We start from the raw sequence: 27,563 nt of genomic DNA, 5'->3' as shown, positions 1-27,563 counted from the left end.
GGTCCTGCTCTACCCCCGGGTTCCTGCAGCAGAGCACAGGGGCGGGGAGGCCACCCACAGCCCGAAAGGCAGCTCCAGACCCCAGCATGCTGCCTTCCCACCGAGCAGCCTGCAGACCCTGGTGAAGGGCTCAGGCTCATGAACACAGGCTCAGAGGCCACCACAGGCTCAGAGGCCACCACAGCTCTGGCCCAGGGTCCCCACACTTCAGTCTGCCTCGGCTACAACTGGTCTCACAACCCCTTGGGCTCGAGGAGGAGGCTCACAGACCTGGGGAAACAGACCTCTTCACTCTGAAGAACACCCTGAGGGATGTGGGTACCAAGGGGACACCTGCTGTGCTGCGGGGGCCGGGGGGCTCAAGGGGAGGACACGGGCCATGGCTCAGTGCTGGTGGAGGCTATCAGGTGGGTACCACAGTTATCAGCTCAATTTCCAGCCTGACCCTCCCTGGAGGATGGGAGGTGCCACCTCTGCATGGCTTCCAGTGACCAGTCCCAGCCCAAAAAGCTGCCTCAGCAGAGCACAAGTTGTACCGAGCCCATGGGATTCAGGAGATCTGTGGAACCAGGGCAGAGACCAAAGGCTACTTACCAAACCACAGACTTCCAGGCCACAGCACACAAGACCAACACACAAGACCATAGAAACCCCAGGAAACCTCAGAACCTTCCAGAACGGGACCTCCAGGCCACAGCACACAAGACCAACACACAAGACCATAGAAACCCCAGGAAACCTCAGAACCTTCCAGAACGGGACCTCCAGGCCACAGCACACAAGACCAACACACACAACTGCACAGAATCCCCACGAAGCTCACAGAACCTTCTAGAAACATGGGACCTCAAGGCCACACCATGGAACTGTAAGACCAACACACACACATATGACTATTTCATTATTATGAAAGTGAGATGCAGTTATACATTCAATGATAAGTCTATTTCTGATCATCAGCACTGTTTCCTAAACATGTTTTAGTCAGCTTTTTACCTGCTGTTTCTAAAGCAGAGAAGGAGGTCTCTATCCGTGGACAGCAGGCTCCACTCCTTGGGGCTCAAGGTGAGGCTGAGCATCATGGCAGAGTGTGGGTGGCGGGGAGGAAAGTAGCTCACTGGGTGGTCAGGAAGCAGAGCCCAATCTCCACTTGCCATATTCAGATATATACCCCAAAGCCACGCCCCCAGAGCCCCACCTCCTCTAGCCACACCCCACCTGTTTCAGCCACCACTCAATGAATTCCAGCAGGTGATTAAGTCACTGATTAAGTTAAGACTTTTAGAACCCAATGGTTTCTTCTCTGAACATTCTTGCATTGTCTCACATATGAGCGTTGGGGGGACACCTGACATCCAAACCAAAGAGATTTAAAGTTATATTTTGATTTTTATACTTTGTTGTACTTTGCTAACATATGTAGATTTGTGATTATAGTTACTCTATACTATGGATTCTAAATTTTTTTTTAAAAAAGTTAAATTTAGTTAATATAAGGACATTGATGTAACTGTAATACTATATTACAACCGGTTTTTTAAAAAACATTAGATGTATTCATGTTCTCCAAGCATACAAGTCTTTTAAAATGGTTAAGAGTATGCTCCTTACAGAACTTTATAACTTTCATTATTATGAAAGTGAGATGCAGAATTGACTTTATAACTGTTGCTGTTAATGTTTTGCAGAAGTGCTGCTTCTAATGGAGCAACCTGAGTTAATTTGAGATAATAAGCCACCACCTACAGGACAGACAGAATATGAAGCTGACTTCCAGTGCTAATGCTGACCCCAATTAAATGGAACCATAAGACTATAGACATTGAAGTTAAGCCCAGTACTCCCACTTCAAGATTGGTGAAACTGGCCTGTTAAGACCAAATCCTGGAGACCAAAGTTAAGGAAGTAAAAGGACCAAGGAAAAAGTAGAGCCAATATTTTGGCCCTTGCCCTCTAAGGTCAGCCAGGGCCCAGGGAACGACAGGAGCCCTCTAAGGGCTGGCCCTACGACTCTGGTGACTCACCTGACCTCCTGATCAGGGAGATCAAGAGGACCCTGGAGAACAGGAAGCCAACCAGTGCACATTCTGCAAAGAGGATTGTCACAGGAGAGGAAAATGTCCCTGATGGTTCCAAGGGAAGCCACACACGGTCAGTAAGACCCTGACCCATCCTGGCAGATGGCACCACTGGTAGAGGAAAAGCCAAAGGAGCCAAGAAGCTTGTCACAAGTTCCCAAGAGTGACCCCTGACAAATCTCAGCTGACTCTTACAGTCAATAGAAAAGAGGTCAATTTTGACCAGGTCTTAGACACTGGCAGGAGAGTATAACCAAAGCACAGACACACATGGACATTTAAAAGATAAGACAATGGTTCTTTACTTGAGAGGTACATTTTCAGTCCTCCTAAAAGTAAGTTCAACTGTGAGTTTATAAAGGAAGGGTTTTATGCAGGAGGGCCTGATGAATATCACAAAAGCTCTGTCAGAGTCACGGTTTGTTCTGAGTCAATTTGAGACCTATCTGTGCTTCGTTGGCTGATATGATTATTATGAGCTGCTGCTCGGAGTCCTCTTTTGGAGTTTGCAACTCGTCACTTCCAGCCTGGCAGCTTGATTTTAATCAAGACCTGGAAAGAAGACAAGCTTTAACTGAGCTGGGAAGGACCTCAGCAAGCCTCCTGATCACTGGTCGGCTATCTGAACTGCCCAGAGGGCAGAACTCATTACCATGGGCAGTTTCCTCCTCAAAAAGTTAACCCGTTCAGGACAGATGGCAGTACCAAAGGGTACGAGAACAAAACTGAAAATGAGACCAAAAGATATAAAAAGGGGGACTTGTGAGAAATAGAAGCCAGTGGTCCATTTTCAGAATATAGCATTTAGCCTTAACTGGGATGTAAGATCCAATTGTAGCCACTTGAACTACAGCCCTTCCCTTTGCCCGCCCCAGTTTTAAAATTAGCCAATCTCGTGGACTGTGACCCCAAGCCCCTCCTATCAGGGCAAGAGCCAGGGCTGCATCAGGGATAAAAGCAGGTGGACTGCCACCCAGGTGTGCTTGCTAGCCAGGGTGTCGCAGCCCTTCTGCAGGTCATTTGCCTTGCTGAGTAACGTTTGAGGATGTTCCTGATTCCTTGCAGCACATGGAAGGGCATGGGAGAGATCCGAGGCATTGGGATCTGAGATAAGAGAAGAGCAAGAGATCCAGAGCTGAGGCTGGGGGCTATGAGCCCAGAGCAGGGGAGACCCAGCCTCTGCTTTTGGGAGCACTGCCGTGGAGCACGCAGTTTCACCTGGCCTCTCACAGGCGTGCCATGTCCCCAAACTCCACGTGCACCACCACTGGTACCGAGGTGAGTGTGAAGGGCAGAGCCCAGGCAACACAAGACGCGATGTTCCTTTGTGAGTTAGTTCAGCTGGGCCAGAGCAGACCCTGGGCACCAGGAGCCTCATCCGCCCTGCAGGAGCCTGGTGGCAGGGAAGAGCAAGGGTAAAACTTCACGCTGCTGTGCCTAAAAGCAGATCCAAATCCAAATGTGCCCTGGCACAATCTGCTCACCCATACCATCACCAGGCTGCAGTCCGGAGTGCTCCCAACAGGCAACAGTCTCATGCTGTCTCCGGTTTTCTACCACTGCGTATTTGCTTCTTTCTAATTTTTGGTTGTACACAGCCTCATGTGCCTTAGTGCAGAGATCCTTTTCTGGGATACGAGCAGCAAGCTCCAGGAGCCCCATGCCTAAGCATCTTCTCAAGTCCTTGGACAGAATGCCCAGGCGCACTATCAGCAAGCCCCAGGAGCCCTGCCTGAGCATCTCCTCAAGTCCCTGGACAGAATGCCCAGGCGCACTATCACCACTGACACCTGCCTGTTTAAAACACATTGCTAATTTAGTTTTCAAAAGCATCTCGCTAACTTCAATTGTACGTGATTAAACATTTATGTGTTTTTAATTTAATTTGTCTGACCTGGACCTCTGCAGGCCACCCATCGCTGTGCGTCTACATCCATGTTTCTGCCAACCTGCCCACTCTCATTTTCTCACCCACGTCCATGGGCTCTTCCCATTCAGCTGTGATCTCAAGTATCCCATCTACCAGCATTGTGCCACTTTATCTCCACTGGGTTTATACTCTCTCTGTGGTGCAGTTTTACACTTTTATTTCATCTATCATGGTTGATTCACTACATGCTCTGGCAATTAAGTAGCAACAACCCATCAACTCACCTTTAAGTGTGATCTTAACAGAGAAAAATGGTTTTCCAGAACCAAGCCAAGGGCTGGGGTTGTGGCTCAGTGGTAGAGCGCTTGCCTAGCATGTGTGAGGCACTGGGTTCGATCCTCAGCACCACAGAGAAATAAAATGAATAAAATAAAGGTCCATCAATGTCTTAAAAAAATTAAAAAAAATAATAATCAAGCCAAAATGTACAATCACTACTCAACCAACACGTACACACTCATTATAAACACCACCAAAGAGGTACTTACTGAATCCAAGAAGCAAAGGTAAGACCCTGAGCTCTGTGCAATTGCTTGATTTTTAGAATATCCAACTGTTGGAAGAAAGAGAAAAAGTTCTAATAATTCAGTTTCCAACTGCATGAAGCTTAGTGTACTTTACACTCCAAGGAACCTAGGGACAGTCTGCATTCCCCAATCGGGTCGGCGTTGGAAACCCACAGTGAGGACATCAGTGGAGAATGCCACACACAGTGATGGACATCTTCCATGGACCCACCGGGCCCAGGAGGAGCTGAAACAAAGGGAGAGCGCCTGGGAGGAGTCCAGGGGTCTGCTGTGGGGGCCGCTGTGCACGCCCAGCCTAACCGCCTGACAGCTCCTAGAGCTGCCACTGCAGCAACCAAGGCCGCTGCCAGTGCCTGCCACCCGGCGCACACCCGCTCCGACGGCAGAGTGTGCAGTCCTAAGACTCCCGAGCTGGAGCCGCCCAAGTGCGGACAGGGAAACCAGAGATGCTCAAGAGTGAGCATGCGCAGCCCAGGTGGCGCCCAGCAGCATGGACAGTGCTCTCCAACACTGAGCACAGGGCGCCAGGCCAGCGGCAGAGGTGGGACACGCACAGCCCGGCCTCAGAAACAGTGGCCAGTGGGAGGGAGAGCCCAGGGCCTCAGGGCCAGTGGCCTGGCTCCCGGTCAGTTGCAGGGTATGAGAAGCCAGGGAGCACGGGAGGAGTAGGGTGTGGGGCTGGGCAGGGGTCACCACAAGGCCTTCTGAAGAGAGGTGACATGCAGACTCCACATTCAGCAAGCTCTGCCTGGACGCCACAGGCAGGGCAGGGCAGGGGAGCCACTTCTCCTGGAAGAAGGGCGCCCACATCCCCAGCAGAGCGTGCTAACAAGATGGTTTCAGTCTCCATGCCACCCAGAAGTGATACAGCCAAACAGGTGTGTGCAGGCTGAAAGAATAAACCTGGTTTCAAAGTTCAGACAAGTAATGGTCCCCGGGGGACACCCCAGTGTGTGACTGGGCCAGCCCTGGGCACTCCTGTCTTCTGCCATGAGGAGGGAAGCACCGGGCTGCCACATGGTCCTGTCCTGATCCTGGTGGCACTCGGCCAACTCCAGCACCACAGGGAACGTGCTGGTGCTCGCTCATTCTCGGAACATCCAACCAGAGAGGACCTTCTGCAGGGTTTCCACATGGCTGCAGTCTGTTTCCAGCATTCAACCCTAGTGCCTGGCCAGCGAATGACCTGCCACAGAAAGGAGCAAAGGAAATGACCAGGTGGCCACCTGCCGTGCTCCCAGCCAGGGGCTCATACCCTCAGGACACGCTGTGGCCAAATCCCAGCCACCCGAGCAGAGCAAAACACAGCAGAGCAAGGTGGAGTGCCTAGACCAAAGCTGCTCGAGACAGGGAGGAGCAGGAAGGGGTCTGCACAGCACACCTGAGAGAGACAGCCGCCCTCGAGCTTGGCAGACAGGGAACCCGCCTGAACAGTACCACCTCAAGAAAGCCAGATGTTTGCATGTCGCGCGCTCACAAGGAGGGTCTGACCTCCTCCGCAGGAGAAGAGCATGGGTCCCGCTTCAGGGGGACCTCAGCGGCTGGCATGCAGTGAGAGGTGTGTGCCTGTACTGACCTGAATCTTCACCTGTGTAATCCACAGCACTCCTGAGCACAGACCCCGGCCCACCCAGCCTTCCCTGCGTGGAACACATTCAGGGAAGTGCTTCTGTGAGAAGCTAGCAGGCACACTGCACTAACAGTGCACAGGGCTCCCACGCACGGTCTCCACCCCCAGCCTGCCTGGGAGGGGTCTTTCGTGAAGGCCAAATGAGCCTGGTGACCAGACAGCCAGTGTCATGGTCTGCCACCACCTTTGCTGTCATTCGCAAGGGAAGATGCACAGCCTCTCAGCCAAGGGTATCGAGGACCTGTGACCAGTTTCAGAAGCAGTTGGCTCTGCGTGCTTTGGTCCACAGCCAGGGTTTGTAGAGTTCTTTACTTCAAACCAAGTGAAGATGATGAAGACAGAAGTGAGTTTCAGAAAACATTAATGTCTTCCAGACACACAAGATGATGAAGACAGTGACGATGACAACGGCAGAAACATCACTGACCATTGTGGGTGCCCCCGGTGCTGACCAATCCTGGCCAAGGGCTGAACTTTAGAGCAGTAGCTCTCGACCCTGTTGTCCCTCAGAATCCCCTGGGACGCTTCTAAAATCTCAATGCCAGGACTGCACCCCAAAGGGGACAGCACTCGGCCCTGGTTCCTAAAGCCCCAGGTGATTCCAACATGCAGCCAGCACTGAGGACCATTACTGCCAAAAAAGACGTGGCTCTGACCCAGGGAACCTGTCCACCATGACAGACCTCACCGGCCCCCTGCCCCTGTTCAACCCCAAGCAGCGAGGTCTTTGGGAAACTGTAGGTACTCTGATCTACTCGTGCTAAGAATACAAGGCTAACCATGAAAATAAAAACAAGAACGAAGACACAGACACACCTGGACCCAACAGCACGAAACCTCAGAATTCAAGAGCATCAAAGGAAAGGGTACCTTTAAGACAACCAGAGTCAGACTGGCATAAGATTTCTTATCAGAACATGGGACTAGAAGATAATGAGGCAATTCCTTAAAATTCTAAGGGAAGAGATTTTGCCCTAGAACTCTAGACCTGGCCAAACTGTCAACTCAAAAGGCTGCCACAGCCAGGTGGTATCTCAAGTGTCAAACCAGCCACATTCCAGACACGGGATAGACATTATTAGACATTATCCGAGGCATTGGCTCCTGCAGAGTAACAAAGAAACATAAAAATAAAACCTAAAAAGAGAAACAAACAACAGCACGTGAGTAGATACTGCAGGAAGAGGAGAACCAAGACCTGCTGAAGGGACGAGGTATAGACCGCTGCCAGTGGACGCCCACGAAGATGCGGTGCTGAGTACGGGCCAGGAGGGGCTGTGTGTGGGTGGACGCCTACCCTGATCCCCACCACGAGCACTAAGAGAAGGACTCACAAACACACAGAAAGGAAACGGACGGGAATCAAATGGCACACCCGAAACAACAAATGCCCCCAGAGGAGGTGGCGACGCAGGCTGGAGGGACGAGCGCTGTGAGACCCCAGTAGGCACAGGGCCGACGGCAGTGCCTTCCTTTCACAAGCACGTGGCGCCCCGCCAAGAGCAAGTGACTGCAGCTCCACCACCAAAGGCAAGGGTGGTCAGGAAGGGCGTCTGACACAGCAGGTAACAAAGGAGAGCTGGAGTGGCTGAGCTGGCTCGGACAGCACATGCACCAGGTCATAGTCACTGTTAGACAGAAGGACATCACGCACTGACAGGTCCGTCGAGGAGATATAGATCATAAACCACCCTCCAACAGGAGGGCCACCAAGCACAAGGAATGGGGGGAAGAGGACCAGGGAGAAGGACAGTTTCCCCCAGCAGCTGCAGCCCCCAGTGCCTCTTAATTTAGGAGGGACAGACAACCAGAGAGGTCCCAGAGAGAGCACCGCAGACCAGCAGCAGTACATGCTGTGCCCCAGAGCAGGAGCACACCCCCTCGGTGCACGGGGGCACCCTCCTGGATGCCTCGCGCCAGGACACAAAACAATCAACCAAAAACGTAAGAACGTCTCTCTGACCACGGAAAAGTGAAACTCCAGATCAGTAACAGAAGGAAGACAAAATGCCGTAAGTGAACACTAAGCACCCCACTCTTACAACCCACAGGTGGAAGAGGAAAGCGCTTGGGAAATCAGAGGTGCCCGAGGCCAGGGGTCTTGGCCCCCTGACCTTGGACCTCCAGGAACCAAGAAAAGGGGAGCATGTGAAACAGATAGCAGGGCGAAAACAGTAAAGACCGGAGTAAAGACACAAAGCGAGACCAGCTGGACAAGGCTGGCTCCTGGGGGAGAAGGACACAGTGACAACCCGGAGGAGAAAGCAAGAGAAGAGTCAGGCGCCTGACGTCAGAGGTGGTGGGCCATGTTCAGAGATTTCTGATTTCTCGGCCCAGAGACACAGACACCTGAGTAGACTATCAAAGACAGAGCCTCAGGGGCCAAGTCCTCCTGAAGAGGAGCCTGGGACAGCAGCTTCCAGTGAGCTTCCCAGAGGGGGAGCACTGAGCCGTCCCAGGACTGAGAGAAAGGCCAGGAGAGAGCTCCTCTTCCCAGCTCCTCCTCCAGGCTGGGTGTGCCCTGATACGCTGCACGCCGCACACCGCACACCGCACACGGCAGGAAGGGGAATGGCAGTGTATGCCCAAGTCCCCGACAAGTACCAGCAGACTGAGTCCAGCCACCTAGCTCCACGCACAGGGCGTCTCGACATCTAGAGGCTTGGCACAGGAGGCCCAGCCAGGCCAGGTGTCATCAGCAGAGCCGGAGGCCACCTGGTCACCACAAACACAGCGGAAGAAGCCGCTGGCAGATCCAATCCTATTTCATGATTTTAAAAAAACCTGGCGAAAATAGAAAAAAGAACTTCCCCTTCCTCATTTATAAAACCCACAGGGAACATCACACTTGATAGTGGAAGACAGGGCCAGCGTGGAGCACAGGCGCAGATGTGAGGCCTGGGTTTGACGGCCCCCAACCTGGGAAAGGATGAAAGGCTTTCTCTAAGATCAGGATGATAACAAGGGTGCCCACTTCCTTTTACATATTTATTTATTTATTAGGTTTAGGTGGACACAACATCTTTATTTTTATTTTTATGTGGTGCTGAGGATGGAACCCAGCGGCCGCAGGCGAGCACGCTACCACTTGAGCCACATCCCCAGCCCAAGGGTGCCCACGTTCACCACTGCTATTCAACATTCTCTAGAAGCTTTAACTAAAGTAATTAAATAAGAAAAAGAAATAAAAAATCCAAATCAGAAAGGAAGAAGTAAAACTCCAAACAGGAAACTCTAAAAGCCCACAAGAAGAAGGAGGAGGAGGAGGAGGAGGAGAAAACTATTAGCTAATAAGTTTAGAAAAATTTTAGGATACAAGATCAACACACACACACACACACAAAAATCCTGGTTTTTCTATCTACTAAAAACAAATAGTCCAAATGGGAAATTCAGAAACGATTTACAAAAAAGTATCCCAAAGCTCTGGTAATTCAAACTGTGGTACAGCAGAAGAGTAGACACACAGACCAGTGGAGTAAAATTCACAGTCCAGAGAGGAACCCATACCTCTGTGATTGATTGGTTTGTGTGTGTGTGTGTGTGTGTGTGTAGTGCGAGGATTGAACCCAGGGCCTTGTGCACGCAAGCAAGCACTCTACCAACTGAGCTATGTCCCTAGCCCTGACTGATTTGTTCTTGAAAAGCAAGAGGACAGTCCAATTCTTAATCAAACGGTGTGGGAACAACTAACTACAGACAAAAGAGGAATTTAGACCCTCATCTTCTACCATTTATTATTATTTTTAAAAATTTGTACTAACTAGTTATACCCAACAGTGAATGCACTTAGACCCATCATACATAGATGGAGTATGATTTCTCATTCTTCTGGTTGTACATGATGGAGAATCCCACCAGCGCTCTCTCTGAGGTGCATGTGATAAAGATGCCTTCCCATTCTGTAGGCTTTCTCTTCATGTTATTGACTGTTTCCTTTGCTGAGAAGCAGTTTTTTAGTTTAATTCCATCCTACTTATTGAGTCTTGATTTTGCTTCTTGTACTTTAGGTGTCTTGAAGTCAGGTCCTAAGCTGACAGGATGAAGATTTGGGCCTACTTTTTCTTTTTTTTAAATAAAGGAAGTACCTTTTTTAAAAAAAAAAAAAAAAATATATATATATATATATATATATATATATATATATATATATATTTTTAAGTTTTTTAGGTGGACACAATAACTTTATTTTATTTTTATGTGGTGCTAAGAATCGAACCCAGTGCCTCATGCATGCTAGGCGAGCACGCTACCGCTTGAGCCACATCCCCAGCCCCTCCTTTTTCTTATATCAGGCGCAGGGTCTCTGTTCTAGTCCCTAAGTCTTTTTTGAAAAAAAACTTTTTTAGTTGTTGATGGACCTTTAATTCATTCATTCATTCATTTATTTATTTATTTGTGGTGCTGAGATTTGAACCCAGTCCCTCACACATGCCAGGCAAGTGCTCTACCACTGAGCCACAATCCCAGCCCCATAGTTCCCAAGTCTCTGGTCCACTCTGACTTGAGTTTTGTGCAAGGTGAGAGAGATAGGGGTTTAATGTCATTTTGTTACATGTGGTTTCCAATATTCCCAGCATCATTTGTTGAATAGGCTATCTCTTCTCCAATGAATGATTTTGGCACCTTTGTCTGGTATGAGATAACTGTATTTATGTGGTTTGTTTCTGTTGTCTTATATTCTGTACCACTGGTCTATGTGTCTGTTTTGGTGCCAATACCATGCCATTTTTTTTTTTTTTACTATGGCTCTGTAGTATAGTTTAATAAGGTCTGGTATTGTGATGCCTCCTGATTCACTCTTCTTGCTAAGGATTGCTTTGGCTATACCTCCTACCATTTGTAAAATTCAAAATAGATCAAAGACCTATAAAAGAGCTAGAAATAGGGGCTGGGGATGTGGCTCAAGCGGTAGTGTGCTCGCCTGGCATGTGTGCGGCCCGGGTTCGATCCTCAGCACCACATACAAAGATGTTGTGTCTGCCAAAAACTAAAAAATAAAAAATATTAAAAAAAAAGAGCTAGAAATATAAAGCTCTTCGAAGAAAATAGGGTAAATCTTCATGACTTTTATTTGACAATGAATGTTTTTTTAGATATAACTCCAAAAGCACATGCCACAAAAGAAAAAACAGATACACTGGATTTCATGAAAAGTAGGAATTTTTATATATCAAAAGATAATTATCAAGGGGCTGGAGTTGTGGCTCAGTGATAGACCACTTGCCTGGCTGTGTGAGGTACTGAGTTCGATCCTCAGCACCACACAAAAATAAGTAAATAAAAATAAAGGTATTGTGTTCATTTACAACTAAAAAAAATTTAAAAAAAAGATAATTATCACAAAAAGTAAAAAAAATAAGAGTGGGAGAAAATGTGTGCAAATTACATATCTAATAAAGCTTTAGTATCTAAAACATATAAAAAGCTCCTACCATCAAACAATAAAAGTCAAACAACCCAATTTAAAAATGGGCAAGGACTTAAAAGACATTTCTTTAAAGAAATACAAATGGTCAACAGGGACATGAAAAGATGCTCAGTCACTGGGCAAATGCAAATCAAAACCACGAGAAGCTCTGCACCCACCAGGACGACGACTGTGATGACGATGACGACAACAACCACAGACAAGGGGACTTGGCGCCCCTGGGAGGTGAACAGTTCAGCTGCTGCAGGAACAGCATGGTGGCCTGTGAATCATGCCACTGGCAGTTCTACTCGAAGGCATACGCCCAAAGGACTTAAAAACCAGTGCTCAAGTAAAAACTTGCACCTGAATGTTCATACTAGCCCACTCCCAGGAGCCAGTGCCTCCATCAACGGATGGGATAAGCAAATGTGGCCTATCTACAACTTCCAAGAAAAGGGGGAGCGCCAACACTCAGTGGCATGCACTGGACAAAGGGGCCAGGAGTAGGAGCTCCATGCCATTTTGACTGGCTTGGTGCAAGGCCGGTGCATGGGCAGTCTGTGGGGACAGAGGGGGCTGCAGGCAGAGCACCACGTGCCAAGTGGCCCACAGAGTTTACTTCCCAGAGTCCCTGAGGCACTGGCGGAGGCAGTGTTGGTCAGGGCTGCCTCCCTGCGTTCTGGGGTGCTCCTGAGAGGCAAAGGACTCTCTGGCCTCCATCACAAGGCTCTTGAGACTCCACCCCCATGCCTCAGTGCCTCTGAATGGCCCCATCTCCTAACACATCACAAGGGGAGAGTCTGGGGTGCACTGACTGGGGAGTGGACACCAACACTCAGACCACAGCAAATAAAAACTGAGGTCCAGCTGGCCCTGAACAGGCAGCAGACCTAACCACCACCAGGATGCTTTCACCAGCATCTGAACAACATGAAACTAATTGCACTCTGGAGGTGACAAGGGATCATGAATTACTTACTCACCTCCTCGGGGAGAAGGAGACTCGTGGCCTCCAATGACCACCAGGATGCCTGAGTCCTCCAGCTTCGGTCTCCACTTTTCAATTATAGTCATAGACTTATCCTGGAAGTGGGACATTGGTAGGTCAGGAAACCTCCCTGGAAACATTCCAGCATGAAATGTACGGGGCTGTCACCCACGAGAATGCCCATAGGTACCTTACTGGCATCATTAAACACAGAGAGCTCCAGGGTGCCTGGGAAGTCCTGCTGCAGCACAGACTCCAAACACTCATCCAGCCACAGCTCCGCATTGTGGACGGGGAGGATGACAGACTGGAATTCAAAGGAATGGGTGAGCAGGGTGGGAGAGCCCAGAGGCCACCCGAATCACAGTGCCAGTCCTGACCTGCAGAGCCAAGAGCAAGACTCCTGGCATGGCTACGCGACACCAAAAGGAATCGGCTAGGAGCCAAGCCTAGTGTTCTTTCCCTGAACAGTCCTGCCAGCTCTCCCTGGACTCGCAGATGCTGGCAGAGGGGGAGAATCAAAGGATACCAGGGGACTCCCCAACTGGTGGTCATCTCAGGTTTTCAGTCTTGGTCAGAAACCACTGTTCTGGTTAAACAGGGATCCGGGTACAACTGGCTGGCCCCTTGCTGGGTGGGGCACCTCCGCCAAACTGAGGTCAGAGACTGCAACAAAGGGAGCCCTGAACACCCCCTGTAGGAGCAGTGTGTGCTACCAGGCTGGTTGGCACTGGCACGTCCTTTCCTCAGGGAGCACCACAAGGAAAACAACTTGTAAGAACCTACCTCCTAACAACTACCACAGGAGACTGCCTTAGTTCTACACATTATCATAGTGAGTGATACACAAGAGGACCCCTCCTGAATGAGAAAGCCAACAGGAGCAAGGCCAGGCCAAGTCTGGACACATGGACGTCCATGCCTATGCTGCTTAGCTACACATTAGATAACTCCACACAGACATGACTTTAAATCACTAAATCCAAACATAGTTAGGAACAGCTCACAGATGTGTATTGAAAATACATTTCACAAAGTTTTTTACAAACGAAATACCACTTGAGGATCTGATCCCAGTGACATCTCCTCTTGCTTATGTTTCCATCCATGAGTTCCATAATTTATTTCCAGATTAACTTTACTTAGGATTATCCTTTTTAAAGGAACAGGATATTTTTACTTTTTCAAGATCTATAAGATATGTGGATTCCTGTCAGTGATGCACCTTGATTAATCTGCCCCCAATTTCCGTAGCACTGGCATGAAAGATACAAGCTCTACATGGACCACAGCAAAGCTGTATCCACGTGTTCAATGCCTGGGTACCTGACTCCACGTCTGTTGTACTTCCCACACTGCAGCAGATGTGGGAAGCAGATCAGGGGTAGCCGCCTGGTGTGCAGGACAGGAGCTATGGGCAGAAGCACCAGGCAAGAGATCCCGACCAGGGGCTGGGGATGTGGCTCAAGCAGTAGCGCGCAGCGCGCTCGCCTGGCATGCGCGGGGCACTGGGTTCGATCCTCAGCACCACACAAAAATAAAGATGTTGTGTCCACCGAAAACTAAAAAATAAATATTTTAAAAAATTCTCTCTCTCTCTCTCTCAAAAAAAAAAAAAAAAAAAAAAAAGATCCTGACCACAGTACAGTGCAGGCAGAAGCCTGGGACTGCAGTGCGCTCAGGGCTAGTGTGCAGGGCAGAACTGTCAGAAGTGGGTTTAGAGCCTAGCGCTCAGGGTAGTGTTCAGGGAAGGAACTCAGACTTGGGGCTTGGGGTAGTGAGCAGAGCAGAGCTCAGGCCTGCAGCTCGGGGTAGCGTGCAGGGCAGGAGCCGGGGCCTGGGCTGGAGGTGGGGCACCGGGCAGGAGCCGGGGCCTAGAGCTCAGGGTGTGTGCAGGGCAGGGTCGTCCAGTGGGTGCGCGGGGCAGGAGCTCTGGTAGATGCGCCCGCGCGCACAAGAGCGGTCGCCACCGGGCAAGGGGCAGTCCCTCCGCACAGGAGGTTCCCAGACTCGGGAAAGGAAGGGCCGCGGGGGCGCGAGCAGCCTAAGGGGACAGACCCCGCGCCACCACGCGCCCGCCTGTGAGACCGCGGAGGGCAGGCAGAGTGGGTAGTGGGGGCCGCCATCCCCGCGCCCCGGCTGGCACCTACCACCAGGGGCAGCTGGCCTGGCCCGACCGGGTCCCCCGGGCGCTGCATGGCCACCCCGCCGCCACCGCCCACGCCTCTAGGCTGCAATCGCGCTTTGGCCGCCGGCGCGTGCGCGAGCTGCTCGGGCAGGCGGAGCCGAGGCTGGGCCGCGTACGATTGGCGGAGAGACGTGTCGATCTTGCGGGGGGCTAGCGGTCCGGCACCGCCGGGAGGAACCGGGCTCCGGCGCAGCGCCGGGTGGGCGGGGCTTCGGGCGCGCCTCGGCTTTGCAGGGCCGGTGGCCGGCGGCTGGGTTGCAGGGCCCCGCAGCAGGTGCGGCCCGCTGGCTGTTCTGTCCTCTTGGTGGGTCGAAGCCCTGCGCCCTCACCTGAGGGAGGTAATCGCGAACGGAAGTCTGCAGCTAGTACCACGCGGTGAAGCACCTGGTGCGGGTCCCGCGCTGCGCCGGAAGGTGGTGCTGGAAATCCAAACCAGAGCCCTTCTGAGGTGGATGCGTGCACACTTAAAAGAAGGGGCTTCCAAGTGCTGCGGGACCTGCGGGTCTGCGCTGAGCCCGGCCGGCGGCGCCTGGCGCTGCAGGAGGAGGTGGTGCACCCTCCAGGCGTGCAGCTCCAACCAGCCCGGTGGCAGGCTTCCTGCCCAGCGAAATTGAGGGCCTGGGCCCTGGGGGTGGCCCGGAGACGCGCAGCGCGCGGTGGCTGTCCCCCTGGTGGAGAAGGCCCTGGAGGGCCGGGTGTCCTGAGCACCTCCGAGTGTGGGAGGAGCGGTGGGCAACTAGACGGGCCCAAACAGGGCTGGGGCCTCTGACTACTCCCATGAGTGACCTACTTGCGTTCCTTTTGCAAAACAGCAGATTTTTCAGACTTATACTTGTGTCTCCAGTTTCTCCGAATGGTCATCTCAATGTATGCCTAGAAGTGTATTTTAGGGTGGCACATTTTGTTCTCCCACACCCATGGCTGGAGAACTGAGTGTGCCCACTAAGCAATGGCCCCTCTTGTGCCCTCAGGAGCGACCACACTTAAAAATAAATAGCAGAAGGTGGCCAGCGCTTTAGGGGACTGCAGTGCTTACCCACTGAAACACCTCCGGGCAGGGAAGGCAGGCCTATTTTCCCAGGGAGCAGCTATCCCTCGCAGTTCAGTGGAGAGCTGGAACCTTTAGTCCATCTGTTGGCTTGAGTGGAGGGAGCACATGGTGGCACCGAATCCAGTTCCCACAGGTGGACTCCAGGCATGCCCACACCTTTTCCTGCCCTGTGAACCAGGAAGTCCTGCGCCCCTGCATGGAACAGAGGATAAAATCTCTGTAGGTGGCTGAAGGGCCATAGAGCCACTCACACGGAGAGCCCCATATTTTGTAAGATTTACTGTGATCAGCACCATGCCACCTCCTGGGTAGGCTGGCCTCATGCAAGGTTATGCTATGTGCACTAAACCTACTGAGTAAGCCACAGTTAATGAGCATGCCTGTAAGCATCACTTCCATGAAAGTCCTTTTCTTTTAGGATCATGGCTGGCACGATAGCTCAGCAACAGAGTACTTGTCTAGCATGCATGAAGCCCTGGATTAGATCGCCATATGGCCAAAAATAAAAATAAATGAAAATTAAGGTCAAATACAAGCATTTTGCAAATTATTATAACAAAGCCAAACACATTTGAGCATCACTTCAGATTTTATGTCCCCCACCAAATTGCACCTTATTTGCAAAGCTTGTTCTGCAATTGAAATGCTTGTCAGATAAGTAAAACTGCAACCTTATTTTCACACTTACAGACTGAGAATTTATGTTCAAGGATCTAATGGTCTCTTGGATTTGGCATTTTAGGAGTAGATTCATGGCTTAGTAGAAACCAGCATTCTAGCTACCAGAATGCACCCTGGGTTCTAGATAAGGGGTCAGAGATAAGGAGTTGCAGATGGTTCGTGATGTTCAGAATTGAGCTTGGTTGCCTGAGACTTCTTCCTGTGCCTCTCTTGCAGCCAGAAACTTGCTTCCTACTGCCTCTGCCAGCACAAATTCGCCTAGACCAGCACAAATTCTCCTAACCCTTTTTTTTAACCTTTATTTTATTTATTTATTTTTATGAGGTGCTAAGAATCAAATCCAGTGCCTTGCATGTGCTAGGTGAGTGCTCTACCACTGAGCCACAACCCCAGCCCCATGGGCCCTCCTTTTTGCAAATATTCAGTGCCCAGAGACATTGCAGAAATGCAAGGTGGTAGGGCTGGGGTTGTAGCTCTGTGGTTGAGCAATTGCCTAGCACAGGTGAGGCCCTGGGTTTGGTCCTCAGCATCACATAAAAATAAATAAGAATACAGTGGCTCTGGAGGCAGAGACAGGAGGCGAGTTCAAAGCCAGCCTCAGCAAGGACAAGGTGCTAAGCAACTCAGTGAGACCCTGTCTCTAAAATAAAATACAAAATAGGGCTGGGGATATGGTTCAGTGGTTGAGTGCTCCTGAGTTCAATCCCTGGTTCAATCCCTAAAAAAACAAAACAAATGAAAATAAAGGCTAGATTCTTAAAAAAAAAGAAAAGAAAAAGAAAGAAAGAAAAAGAAATGCAAGGTGGTAGCAGTGCTGTCCTTGGGACCGTGGGGTTGTTGGGCCTGAGATCATGCCCCTCACGATAGGGAGAGTCTCAGCAAGAGGACCAGGCATGGGGACTGACACTGACCCTGGGGAGCACAAGAAGGGGGACGTGAGGCATTGGCCTTTGCTTGATGGAGGTTGTATGGTCTTAAGTCAGAGGGAAGGAGGGCAGTGCTGAGGTTAGGCAAAGCCACATGGGCACCAGAGGGGAAGTGACTCAAGCTCCTGCAGCCGTCTCCCTGAGAGCTCTTTGTCTTAATTGCTGCTGGTGTAAAAGGTTGGTAAAAACTGGCTGCACTAGAGGACTAGGTGCCCTGCCTGGGGCCTCCTAGGGAAGACCAGCTTGCGTAGTCTGAACTTTGTGTCCCCCAGACCCATACCTCGAACCCTGTTGGCCCCACCCAGGGTGTCCCCATCAGTGCTAGACCAGGCTGAGCAGGGAGGCAAGAAGCCTAGGGTCTGTAGCCTGGTCGCCCCCAGGATTAGGGTCAGGTCACAGAGGGTGGGCCAGGCTGAGGCTGATGCAGGACTGGAGCAAGGTTTGTGGCAGGGAACCACAGCTGTACACCCAGCAGAGAATTCCACACACAGGAGTCACTGTGTGGTGTAGATTTTAGCATGGCTCTGAAGCGATAGGAGCTGACTGTGCTTCCAATTCTAGGTACCCCAGAAGGCTGGCAGCCCCCTTCATGGCTGCATTTGTGTGTGGCATGCCTGCATGGAGCTGTGGGCATCCCGTACTGCACGGTCCCTTCTGTGCTCAGCAAAATGGTTCCTTCCTAAACATGAACAGGAAAGTGTCTCACCTGGGTTACAATGGCAGACTCATGGAACTCCTCAGCACGAGATGATGAACCTTCTATGTGGGAGATAGGGTCAGGACCTCTGCGTGTCAGAGGAAGAGGAGGCCAGAGGACCCAGGCACCGTGGGGAGGGAAGAAAGGGCCTGCTGTGCTAGAGCAGGCCCCAGTTTCCACCCCTGCCATGACTCCCAAGGAGCCACCCCCTGGCCCTCCCAGCTCACCCTGGCAGCTCACTAGAGAACAGGATTTGCTGAGGCTTTGGCTGGGTCCATTCATGCTCCCTGAAGAGGCAGCCAGCTGCCCAGTGGGCACAGCCTCTGGACAGCTGGGACACTACCAGGGGTGAGTCTGTTGCAGGGTTCCTTGGGCCAGGGCACTGCCCATAAGAGAGGGCCCCTCTGAGCTGGAGTTGTGGACATGAAGTAAGCCTCTGGCTCAGGGCCACATTGGAACCTACCTTGTCCTGGCCAAGTGGCCCTGACTTGGGCAGCCACTGTGTCCAAGTGAATGTGCCTCCATCTTTGTAATGTGGAGACCTGGCTAATTGTATGGACAGAAGATCAGTCAGGAATGAAGGTGAGACAGCTTCCCCATGGTGTCTGGCTCTCATCTCCTGGACCAGGCTGCTGAGCACTGAGTGTCAGCCTCTGCAGCCTCTACCCTGCCCCTCCACTATCCTTTGTGGGCCTCTAGTCCCTTTGCTTCTGTAGGGCCCTTCATCCCTGTGCTAGGAGCCTGCAGCTTAGGGCAGTTTCCAGACAGCAGCCCACTTAGGGTCATGGGCTTATGTAGTGGCTGCAACCAGCAATTCCTAGATTTAAAACCTGGGTCCCTCCCGTGTAGGAGGCGCTGGGCTGTCAAGCTTCTGGTTGGGTTTGCACCTCTGCAGGCACGCTGTACTGAGGCACCCTTGTGCAGGTGCGCCGCACAGGATCATGGGCATGCTCTAGCGTGACTGGGTGGGTTCATGAGCAAGCTGCACAGTGATTTGGGATGTCCACGTGCCCATGTGCAGGTATGCTGTATCGTGATATAAAGCATGTTTCTTCCAGTGGGCACTGCCACAGTCTCGAGGGAACGGGACGATGGTTATGGCATTTGGGTGATAGGTGCTGGGTCTTGCAAGCACAGAGACCTCACCATGGTGGGGAGCCCAGGCCAGGCCTTGAAGACCAAAGCCAGCTTATCCAGCCACAGAAGGTACAAGGGGGACTTGAGGGCTCACCTGGAAGTCCACAGAGGAGCTGCGCGACTCAGTGGGCAACTGCAGTGGGGCTTATACTGCTGTGAAATGACGGGGGCCACCAGGCTGTGCCGTCATCAGGAAGGGCCTGTGCTGTACGTGAACCACCCTTCAGAACCTGTGTGGCTCCGTGGTCAGTGCAGCCGGTCACATTCCAGCACGTGCAGGGACACCCCCGCTGGCCACCTGTATTGTGCCTGGGGAGGAACAGACCTCTGGGTCTATCCATGCTCCCTGAAGAGGCAGCCAGCTGCCCCATGTGTTCACTGGTTTTCGCAGGTGCTCAGAGGCTATTAGGGCCCTTTGTGGAAACTCGCATTTTGGGTTTTGAAAACCCAAGTAAACCCACGGAACAGGACATGTCTTATCCCAGTGGACCTTGGGTTTCTCTGATGCCCTCTGAATTTTCAGGCTCCATATCTGGGGGCTTGGCCTAGGCATCCAGGTGAGACACACAATCCTGGACCCCCCTCAGGTTCAAGCCTCCAATGGGGCCAGAACCAGTCCTGCACCTGAAGCACCTGCTGCACACCTGGGGCATCTGCACCCCACACCTGTTTCACCTGGTTACATGCCTGTAATACCTGCCACGTACCCCTGAAGCTCCTGAGCACACACTTGGGGCACCATCTGTGCCTGAGGTGCCTGCCCCATGCATGTGCAGCACCTGTCCTGCACACCTGAGCCTCTTCCTGGTCAAACCAGTGACTGCCAGGCAACCCCTGGAGCCCACCTGTAGCTGAACACATCCTCCTCTGTGTCTTCCTCCCCCTTCCTCCCCCACACCCACAGTGCACAGGGACACCAAATCCACTAGAGGACAGCGCTGTGACCCCCCCCACACACACCCTGTTGTGACAGTGACTGCCCCTGTGCTGGCTGTCCCGCTTTGTGAGCTGGTTCAGGGAGCCCTGACTCCTCCCCTCTGGCCCCTGCTGCCAGCTAGTCCTCCTGCAGGAAGTCCCTCTGTTAAGTGCCCTCCAACACTGTCTCTAAGCTTCTGGCTCCGTGGGGGCAGGGACAGGGTCTTTTTTGTCTACTGCCAATTCCCTGTGGCTGGCAGAGACCAGCAGTCACATGAGCTGGCTGCCGATGCTGGGGCCGGGAAACATCACAGACAGCAGGTTGGGGAGGGGGTGGCGCCTCAAGACAGGGTGGTGGGGTGTCTGGGCTGAGCTCTGTGAGCAGCAGGCCAGGGACTCCATGCCCGCCAGGTCTGTCAGGGGCACTAACTCCAGGGCAGCTCCCCGTCCAGGCAGTCCTGGCCCCACAGCAGAGTTCCCCCACACAGGAGGCCTCCTCACGCTACCCCCCACCAGGGTACCTAAGTCCATGTGTGTCTGCTGGCGTTGGACTACTGGCTCATGAGGACTGTGGTTGTACATGACACTGGAACCGTGGCCAGCCCAGGGAAGGTGCTGAGGATGAGCCAGCACGCAGATGACACCAGGTGATCTGTCCCTGCAGCCACGTGGAGACTCATGTCTAGCCAGAGATGGAAAGTATCTGGGAGATCTCAGTCCCCAAAGTGCTTTCAACTTGCCTTCACAGCGTGGGCCTGGAAACCACCCAGCTGTGCCCTGGTGTGGGTCACCTAGTTATTCTGACTGGCAGGGATGGCAAAGTCAGGAAATAGCAGAGCCCTCCCAGATTTACTCTGTCCAGTTCTGGGGTCCTGGGGGCTACAGGCCAGGGCATGAGCCTCATGGGGATGTGCTAGGCAGCAGAGCCCGGGATGTCAGGAGTGAGTGGGTTTCTGTTCTGTCTGGGCTCACACCATGGCCTCCCGGGTACTGTGCTGGGGCTGTTCTCTCCCTGGACAAATGAGTGGAGGGACCCCTTAGAGGCCAGATTGCCCCTGCCCTTATAGAGCCCTACAGAGGGCCCTTCAGCTGCCTCCACAAGGAGGTCTGGCTCGCCGGCCTTCCTTGTGTCAGAGTTGGGTCTGTTGTAGCAGATGGACCCCTGAGCTGTAGGGAAGAGCTGGTCTTTCAAGCAGGCACCAGGACGCTGGGCATCTTAGGAAGTCTGCAGAGGACAGCGAGTGCCTGGCCACCACCATGGTGCCTGTCAGCGGTACTGTGTGCTTTGTGAACTGGGGCACAGAAGAGGAAAAGTAACAATCCATTGCAGACGAAGAAAGGAGCCGTGTCCCTAAGTGTGCGGCTCGGCCAGTGTGTCCTGGTCTGAAGGCTTGTCTCCCCCCGGGCGGTTAGGCAAGTCTGTTTGTCACCAGCCACCAGCAGATTACAGCTCACCTGGCATAGGCTGCTTTCTGTGGTCAGACCTGAGGCCCACAGTCCAGGAGATCTACAAGGAAGGGACATTCATTTGCCCAGGAGTCGGGTACCAGCGTCTGGCAAGGTCCTGCTGCTGTTGCACGGTGAGGGCATCAGGCCAGAGGCTGCGAGCTGCCGGCCTGGGGTCTCTGCTTCCTTTTTGTTTTTGACAGGTCTCATTATGTAGTCTGGGCTAGACTTGAACCCTGGGCTCAGGCAACCCTCCTGCCTTGGCCTTGCAGGAGCTGGAACTGCAGGCTGCACCCTACGCCCAGCTCCTGCTGCTTCTTATAGAGCCACCGGTGCCCTTGCGAGGGGCCCATCTCATGACCTCATCTAACCCTGAAGGCTCCTCCTCCAAATCCATCAACATGTGACTTGGGGATTAAGTTTCCAGCACTCACATTTTGGGAGCACCCAAACCACAACAGCACCATAGCAGACCAGCTGCAGGAGAAGCCAGTTTTCTCTGGACTCGCAAACCCAGAGGGCTGTTTCCTGGTACTGGGGCCTGAGTCTAGGCTGTGCCAGGAAGTCTAAGGGATCGGCAGAGGCTGTGGAGGAGGTTGCATGGCAGAGCTGGGCAGAGCTGGGCAGGATCAAGAATGGAGCCCGCAGACAGACAAAAGGCATCATGGGCAGCTTGGCTGGGCCCTCCCTCTGCTGCTGCTGAGACAGGTGCCCACCCTGGTACGCTTGGACTGCCGTCCTCCCCACACTTGCCTCAGACCTTGCTTCCCATCAGGGAGGAAGTGGGAGTGCACCAAGGTGCCCGTGGTCAGGAGGCCCTGGGTCTCTTGCAGGCCGGTGAGACCCTGGCCACTTGTCAGCCTGTGGGTCCTTAGCCACTCTCCCCTCGTTTAGTATCTGCACCCCGAGTAGTGCAGACACCAGAGAGAGGGGCCAGAGGCATCCAGAACCCTGGGGGAGAGCGATCACCTGCAGCCGCCTGGGTGGGTACCCAGCTCCACGGAGTCCTCACCAAGCCACCAGGGCAGGGGCAGGCTGCAGGAGGTTTGCACACGGGGCTGCGTGCTAGTCAAGCTGTTTCTTGAATCACGTGGCACTCACCCCGCCCATGCTGATTTTGGCACACCCAGCAGGATCAGACGCAGGCTCATGGACACCTCCCGGGAGAATCTGTTCGGATGGAGCCTCAAGAACACTCTCCTGGACCAGACCTGGAGCTGGACTTGCGCGTGTCACTCTGGGTCCTCCACTTGCCTAACACAGAGGTCTGCAGGGAGTGTCCACCAGGGCTCCCAGTGGAGCGGGTTTGAACTGCAGACAACTGGAGCTGGCTAGTCCTCTGGTCCCCAGGTCATGGGAAGGTGACAGGACATTGGTGTGGACTTTTCAGGGACAGACCCTCTCTGGGTCTGGGGTCTGTTTCCCAGAGACCCGATGCTGACTTCCTGCCAGCCTGAGAAAAGCAAAGACCAGAGGCTGCGCTCCCTCAGCTTTCATGGAACCTGTGTCCCCGGTTGGCCGGGAAGGTTCTTGATCTTAGCACAGAACACCCTGAACCCCAGAATCCCTTCAGGCAGCCAGCAACTCAGGTTGGTCCCTGAACCCCAGCAGCGGAGTCCACTCTGAAGGACGTCAAGAGGAACCCATGATGGGGAGGTGTGTGCCACAAGACCCCGTGAGGCCTCTGTCCCTGGCAGGCTGGCACATGCCACCCCCCCCCCCCCCCGGCATCCCAAGCTGAAAGCGTCCAAGCTCCATCATGCCGAGGTGTCCTCACTAGGCAAAGGACGCTACTCTCAACCAGGAAATGCCAAGAGGTCCAGGGGTTCTGTGTCAGGAACTGAACAGAGACCTAATGTGTGTTTCTTGTGAGGTCAGGCTAGTGTCTGGGACCCGGCCACCCTGGGACCCTGTTCTGCCCAGGCGTGAGCCATGAGACTCAAGCCGTGCTGTTGGTCATGGATGCCAACAACTCCCTGGGGAGTCCTTGGCTATGGACGCTTCTTGACCGGCTGTGCCCTCTCGACAGACCTTATCTGGGCTCTGAGGAACACCAGAACACCACGTCCAGCCCCACGCCCCTGGCCCTGGAAGCCTCATTCTCTCTTCCCATGGGCAGTCTCAGGGTTCTCTTTTGTCCCCTCTGTTAGTCTGCATTTTCTATAGTGAAGGTACATTTCTTTGGTAACAAGAAATTTGTTCAGTCTCCAGTCTCGTGGGCACAGCAGGTAGCCTCACGCAGGTCCTAGTCCTGTCCCCCCAGAAGACACACGTGTGCTCATCGGGGCATGTGAGATTCTACAAGGAAAGGTTGTGAGAGGGACAGATACAGCCCCAGATCCCCCCGGGGCCCCAGGGCTCTGTCCAGGAGTGAGCGACTCAGCCTGCTTTCCAGCTCAGGGAGGTGACAGTGCAGACATCTGTGGGTTGCCAGGGTAGGCGGTGTGGTGTGCTGGGGCATGTGGGATGGCCACCTGTTGCCGCCACTGGCCCGCCCACTGGACCCTGGCATGACTGAGGTGTACAAACTGGTGGTGTGCCCAGTGGTGTGGGTGTCCACACCTGGGACCTGCCTCTTCTCCAGGCCTGTTTCCTTGCCATAGGTGCTATGTCCTGCTGGCCTTGCTGGCCACCAGGGTGCTTGGGCCCAGGTGTGAGCTTGGGGGTCCTGGGAGCCCCCTCACAGCTCATGACTGGCTCCACCCCTGCCCCAACTGGGCCCTCCACACTTCTGGGACAGCAGCCACAGACAGGCACCCCGGCCCAGCTAGCTTCAGTCCTTTGGGGAAGGCTGAGGGCGTGGGCCGCGTTGGGTCAGCTGATTTAAAATGACAAGACAAGGTCAACCCAGCAGTGAGGCGTTTGGGAGCACAGCTGCTCTGCGGCCGGGGGCGGTGGCAAGGGGGATGTGGCTATTTTTGCCTTCTGAGGTTGAGTGCTTCCTGCCCGGGCATTTTTGGAAGCACAGGAAACACATGAGGTTTGGCTGAGGGAAAGTGCTTCCCGAAACCGGAGCCTCCCGCGGGGAGATGCAGAGAGAGACTTCCCACTTCACCTTCCGCAGAGTTCACCTGAAATCAGAGAATGGATCGCTCACGCTCTCGTGGCCGGAGCTCTATGTGCACAATGGAGAGCCAACCCGGAGAGAAGCCCGTAAGGCTGATTCCACAGGAGCCTGCCCCTCGCCACATGTGGCCAGGGTGGGGCTCCGGTGGTCCTGCCACCTCACGGGCACTGGGGTGAGGTCCTGCCCAGGTCAGCAAGCTGGGCTGGGGCAGCAGGGCCGGGCTGTTCCCAAACAGGTCTTTCCTGGTCTTTGCTCACGCTCACATGCCCCCACACGCCTACACACGCTTGCCCACGCCCACCATCCTAGCTGGTCTGGCAGCTTCTTGCCACTCCTCCCTTCATGGGTGGGAGACTTCAGGGCTGGAGCTGCTCTTGGGACGAGTCTGGCTAGTGTCTGTACCCTCAGGGTGACGGCCAGGAGGATATAGCTTTATGGTCTAAGAGGGGGACCTGGGGTTCAGATGTGCAGCGCAAGGGTGGCACCATGGGGACGCCTCCCCAAGGTGTCTTGAGCACCAGCTGCCTTCAGGCATGGGCCTTTCAGGCCAAAGCCTCCTCGAGCCCCTCTGTATGCGTGGTGGGGAGGGCGTGCTGGACCTCATGACCGGGACGTGCTGGGTCTCTGGGTGCTGCCATCAGGGCAGAGTGCCGTGCTGGCTGTGGAGCCTTCTGGGGTACAGCAGAGGGTGGACAAGGATGGTCCAGCTCCCAGCCAGCCCAGCCGGTCAGCACCACTCTGCCCACCTCCCAGAGGACCACAGCTTGGACTTTGGTCTCTCAGCTCACCAGCTGAGCTCAATAACAACAAAAACACCTATTTCAGAGTGAAGGTTGTAGGGACCCAAAGCCCTGGAGAGGGTCAGTAGGACACATGGGGTGGGTAGCGCTGAGGGGAAGCTGGGTCACCCAGGGAGATGGCAGCCACAATGCCTGCCCCTTCCAGAACCGGAAGAGGGTGAGGACAGGTTCACAGATGCCCACAGAAGGCTTCTTGTTGGCACCACCTCCTTCACCTCCTCCTCCACCCCAGCTGGTGCCTCACGGGCTCCACGTTCCCTGGGTGACAACCAGACCTTGAGCCGTGAAGCCTGGCCACCCAGCCTGACTCTGCTGTTGGTATCCAGGAAACCAGATCCTGTCCCCTACATGGGTGCCAGTACTGCTGCCCACCCGAACTCTATAGGGCCCTGTTGAAGGCGAGAGGAGTGCCTTGGGCCACACCCTCAGAGAAGCTCACACACACACACACACACACACAGGACCAGCAACACACACAGGACCAGTAACACACACAGCACCAGCCACAGCGAGCTACAATCCACAGGGAACCCTGAGAACAGTCCAGCCCCATCGAGAGGCACATTCGCACCTGTAGTTTAAAGGTGTGCTTGGAGGCACTCACCTGGCTCCCTGGACTAGGAATAGCGTTTCCACCTCCTTTTCTCCACAACACACTAAGGCCACAGGTGAGGTGGCCGTGCCATTGTTACTGCTGTTGACCGGTGATGAGTCCTTGCTTCCCCAATGTTGAAGAATAACACCAGAGAAGCACGCCGAGGCAAGGTCAGAGTAGAAATTAGAAGTTTATTAAAGGACAGCAGAAAAGACTTCTCCCGGAGGAAGAAGGGGACCCAAGAGGTGGAATCCGTTGAAGGGCGAATGTGTTCCCCTTTTTATAGTTTTGGTGATGGAATGTAAGGGGGAAGGGTTGGGACACAGGTGGGCCAAACAAGTAATCTGGGCAGGAAGGACTTCATTATCACTTCTCTGGGATGGGCTACCTCCAAATCTGTTGGGGGCTGTTTCCTGGGTTCCATTAACATTTCTTTGGGGTGGACCTAGGGCCTTTCTGGGACTTCATTAACATTCCATGAGTTGTCCTGCGTGTCCCGGAATCATTATCAGCATGGCCTCCATTTTAGATTTCACTCGATATGATATTAGACCCGATTTACCTAACTACACTGACTACCTAATTTTAAATCTGGCTTCACCATCTGCAGGGTTCCAGGGGAACCAGCCTGGCCTCCTCCCCAAGTGACTGTGTCAGTGGTGCACGCTCCTTGGCCACCCCAAAGCCCCCTGGGCCACTCTCTCTCTCAGCAGCACCCCAGCAGGGACCCTGGGCTGTGGTTATCTTTTGGGTCAAGGTGTCCTCCAGATTCTGGAATAATCTACCTCCCTTCCTGTTTCCTTCCTTCCTTAATACTGTGCTTTCAGCAAAACCTAACCATTGTGGGAAAATTGGGGAAGTGTTAAGAATGTCATGCTCAGGCTCCACCCAGGAGACCTAGGCCTTGGTCCTGTGCTTGAGGCCATGGCTCATGCCATGTCAGGTGCCATGTCAGGGCATGTGGCGACCAGCACCTCACCAGGGTAATTTCTCCTGCTCAGAGGGGGATAAACCACCTGAGAAAATAAAGTCTGAAATAATTGGTGAAGAAATAAGAGACAAAGTCAGAAAACTAATTTTAAGGGCGCGCCTGATAGATTCTTCCAGTCCCGGTAGGAGTTGGAAGAGAATAGTCACAAAATGGCTCTGGTTGTTTATTTAAGGGGATCCATTAAAGGCAGGGATAAGGTTTCAGGGGTGGAGTCTTGCTTCATGGTGTCCTGTAATCAACAGATTGATTGGCATCTTGACAAGCCACACCCATCTCTGGGAGGCTGTGTGTCTAGGTGGCGGCAGCAGGTCACCCATCTCCGGTGCTGTGTGCAACCTGGCAGAGATGGATAGGAGCTCCTGTGTATCTGGGCGGTCCCACCAGCAGGAGTGCCATGGGAGTCCCCAAACACCAGATGTTCCTGTTCAATGGTCACCATGCTGATCTGGTCCATGCACATTTCACGGGTGACTTCTGACACCTGGGGGCCTTGGTCCTGTGCT

The 27,563-nt window shown here is 53.2% G+C and overlaps 1 protein-coding gene across 7 annotated transcripts in view; it reads right to left on the bottom strand.

The window, feature by feature from the left end:
- The window catches only part of B3gntl1 (UDP-GlcNAc:betaGal beta-1,3-N-acetylglucosaminyltransferase like 1), a 40,097-nt gene extending 25,286 nt beyond the window's left edge, over window positions 1-14,811 (bottom strand). For 2 of the 7 annotated variants that reach the window (XM_046463163.1, XM_046463166.2), the window contains exon 1: window positions 12,562-12,661. Coding sequence is in view for 2 of the 7 variants with exons in the window: in XM_046463160.2 (XP_046319116.1) it covers window positions 4,497-4,561; window positions 12,562-12,661; window positions 12,757-12,873; window positions 14,717-14,764 (330 nt within the window). In the remaining 5 variants the exon portion in view is untranslated. Of the gene's footprint in view, window positions 1-4,496; window positions 4,562-12,561; window positions 12,662-12,756; window positions 12,874-14,716 lie in introns of those variants that run through there. The other 5 variants (XM_046463160.2, XM_046463161.2, XM_046463168.1 and 2 more) reach the window with 5 other exon arrangements.
- Between the last annotated feature and the right edge of the window lie 12,752 nt (window positions 14,812-27,563).

The sequence above is a fragment of the Marmota monax genome, unplaced genomic scaffold (assembly GCF_021218885.2).
Source record: "Marmota monax isolate L192 unplaced genomic scaffold, Marmota_monax_Labrador192_F-V1.1 WCK01_AAM20220418_F8-fsc00220, whole genome shotgun sequence".
Classification (NCBI taxonomy): domain Eukaryota; kingdom Metazoa; phylum Chordata; class Mammalia; order Rodentia; family Sciuridae; genus Marmota; species Marmota monax.
This window is presented reverse-complemented; position numbering and strand designations above follow the sequence as displayed.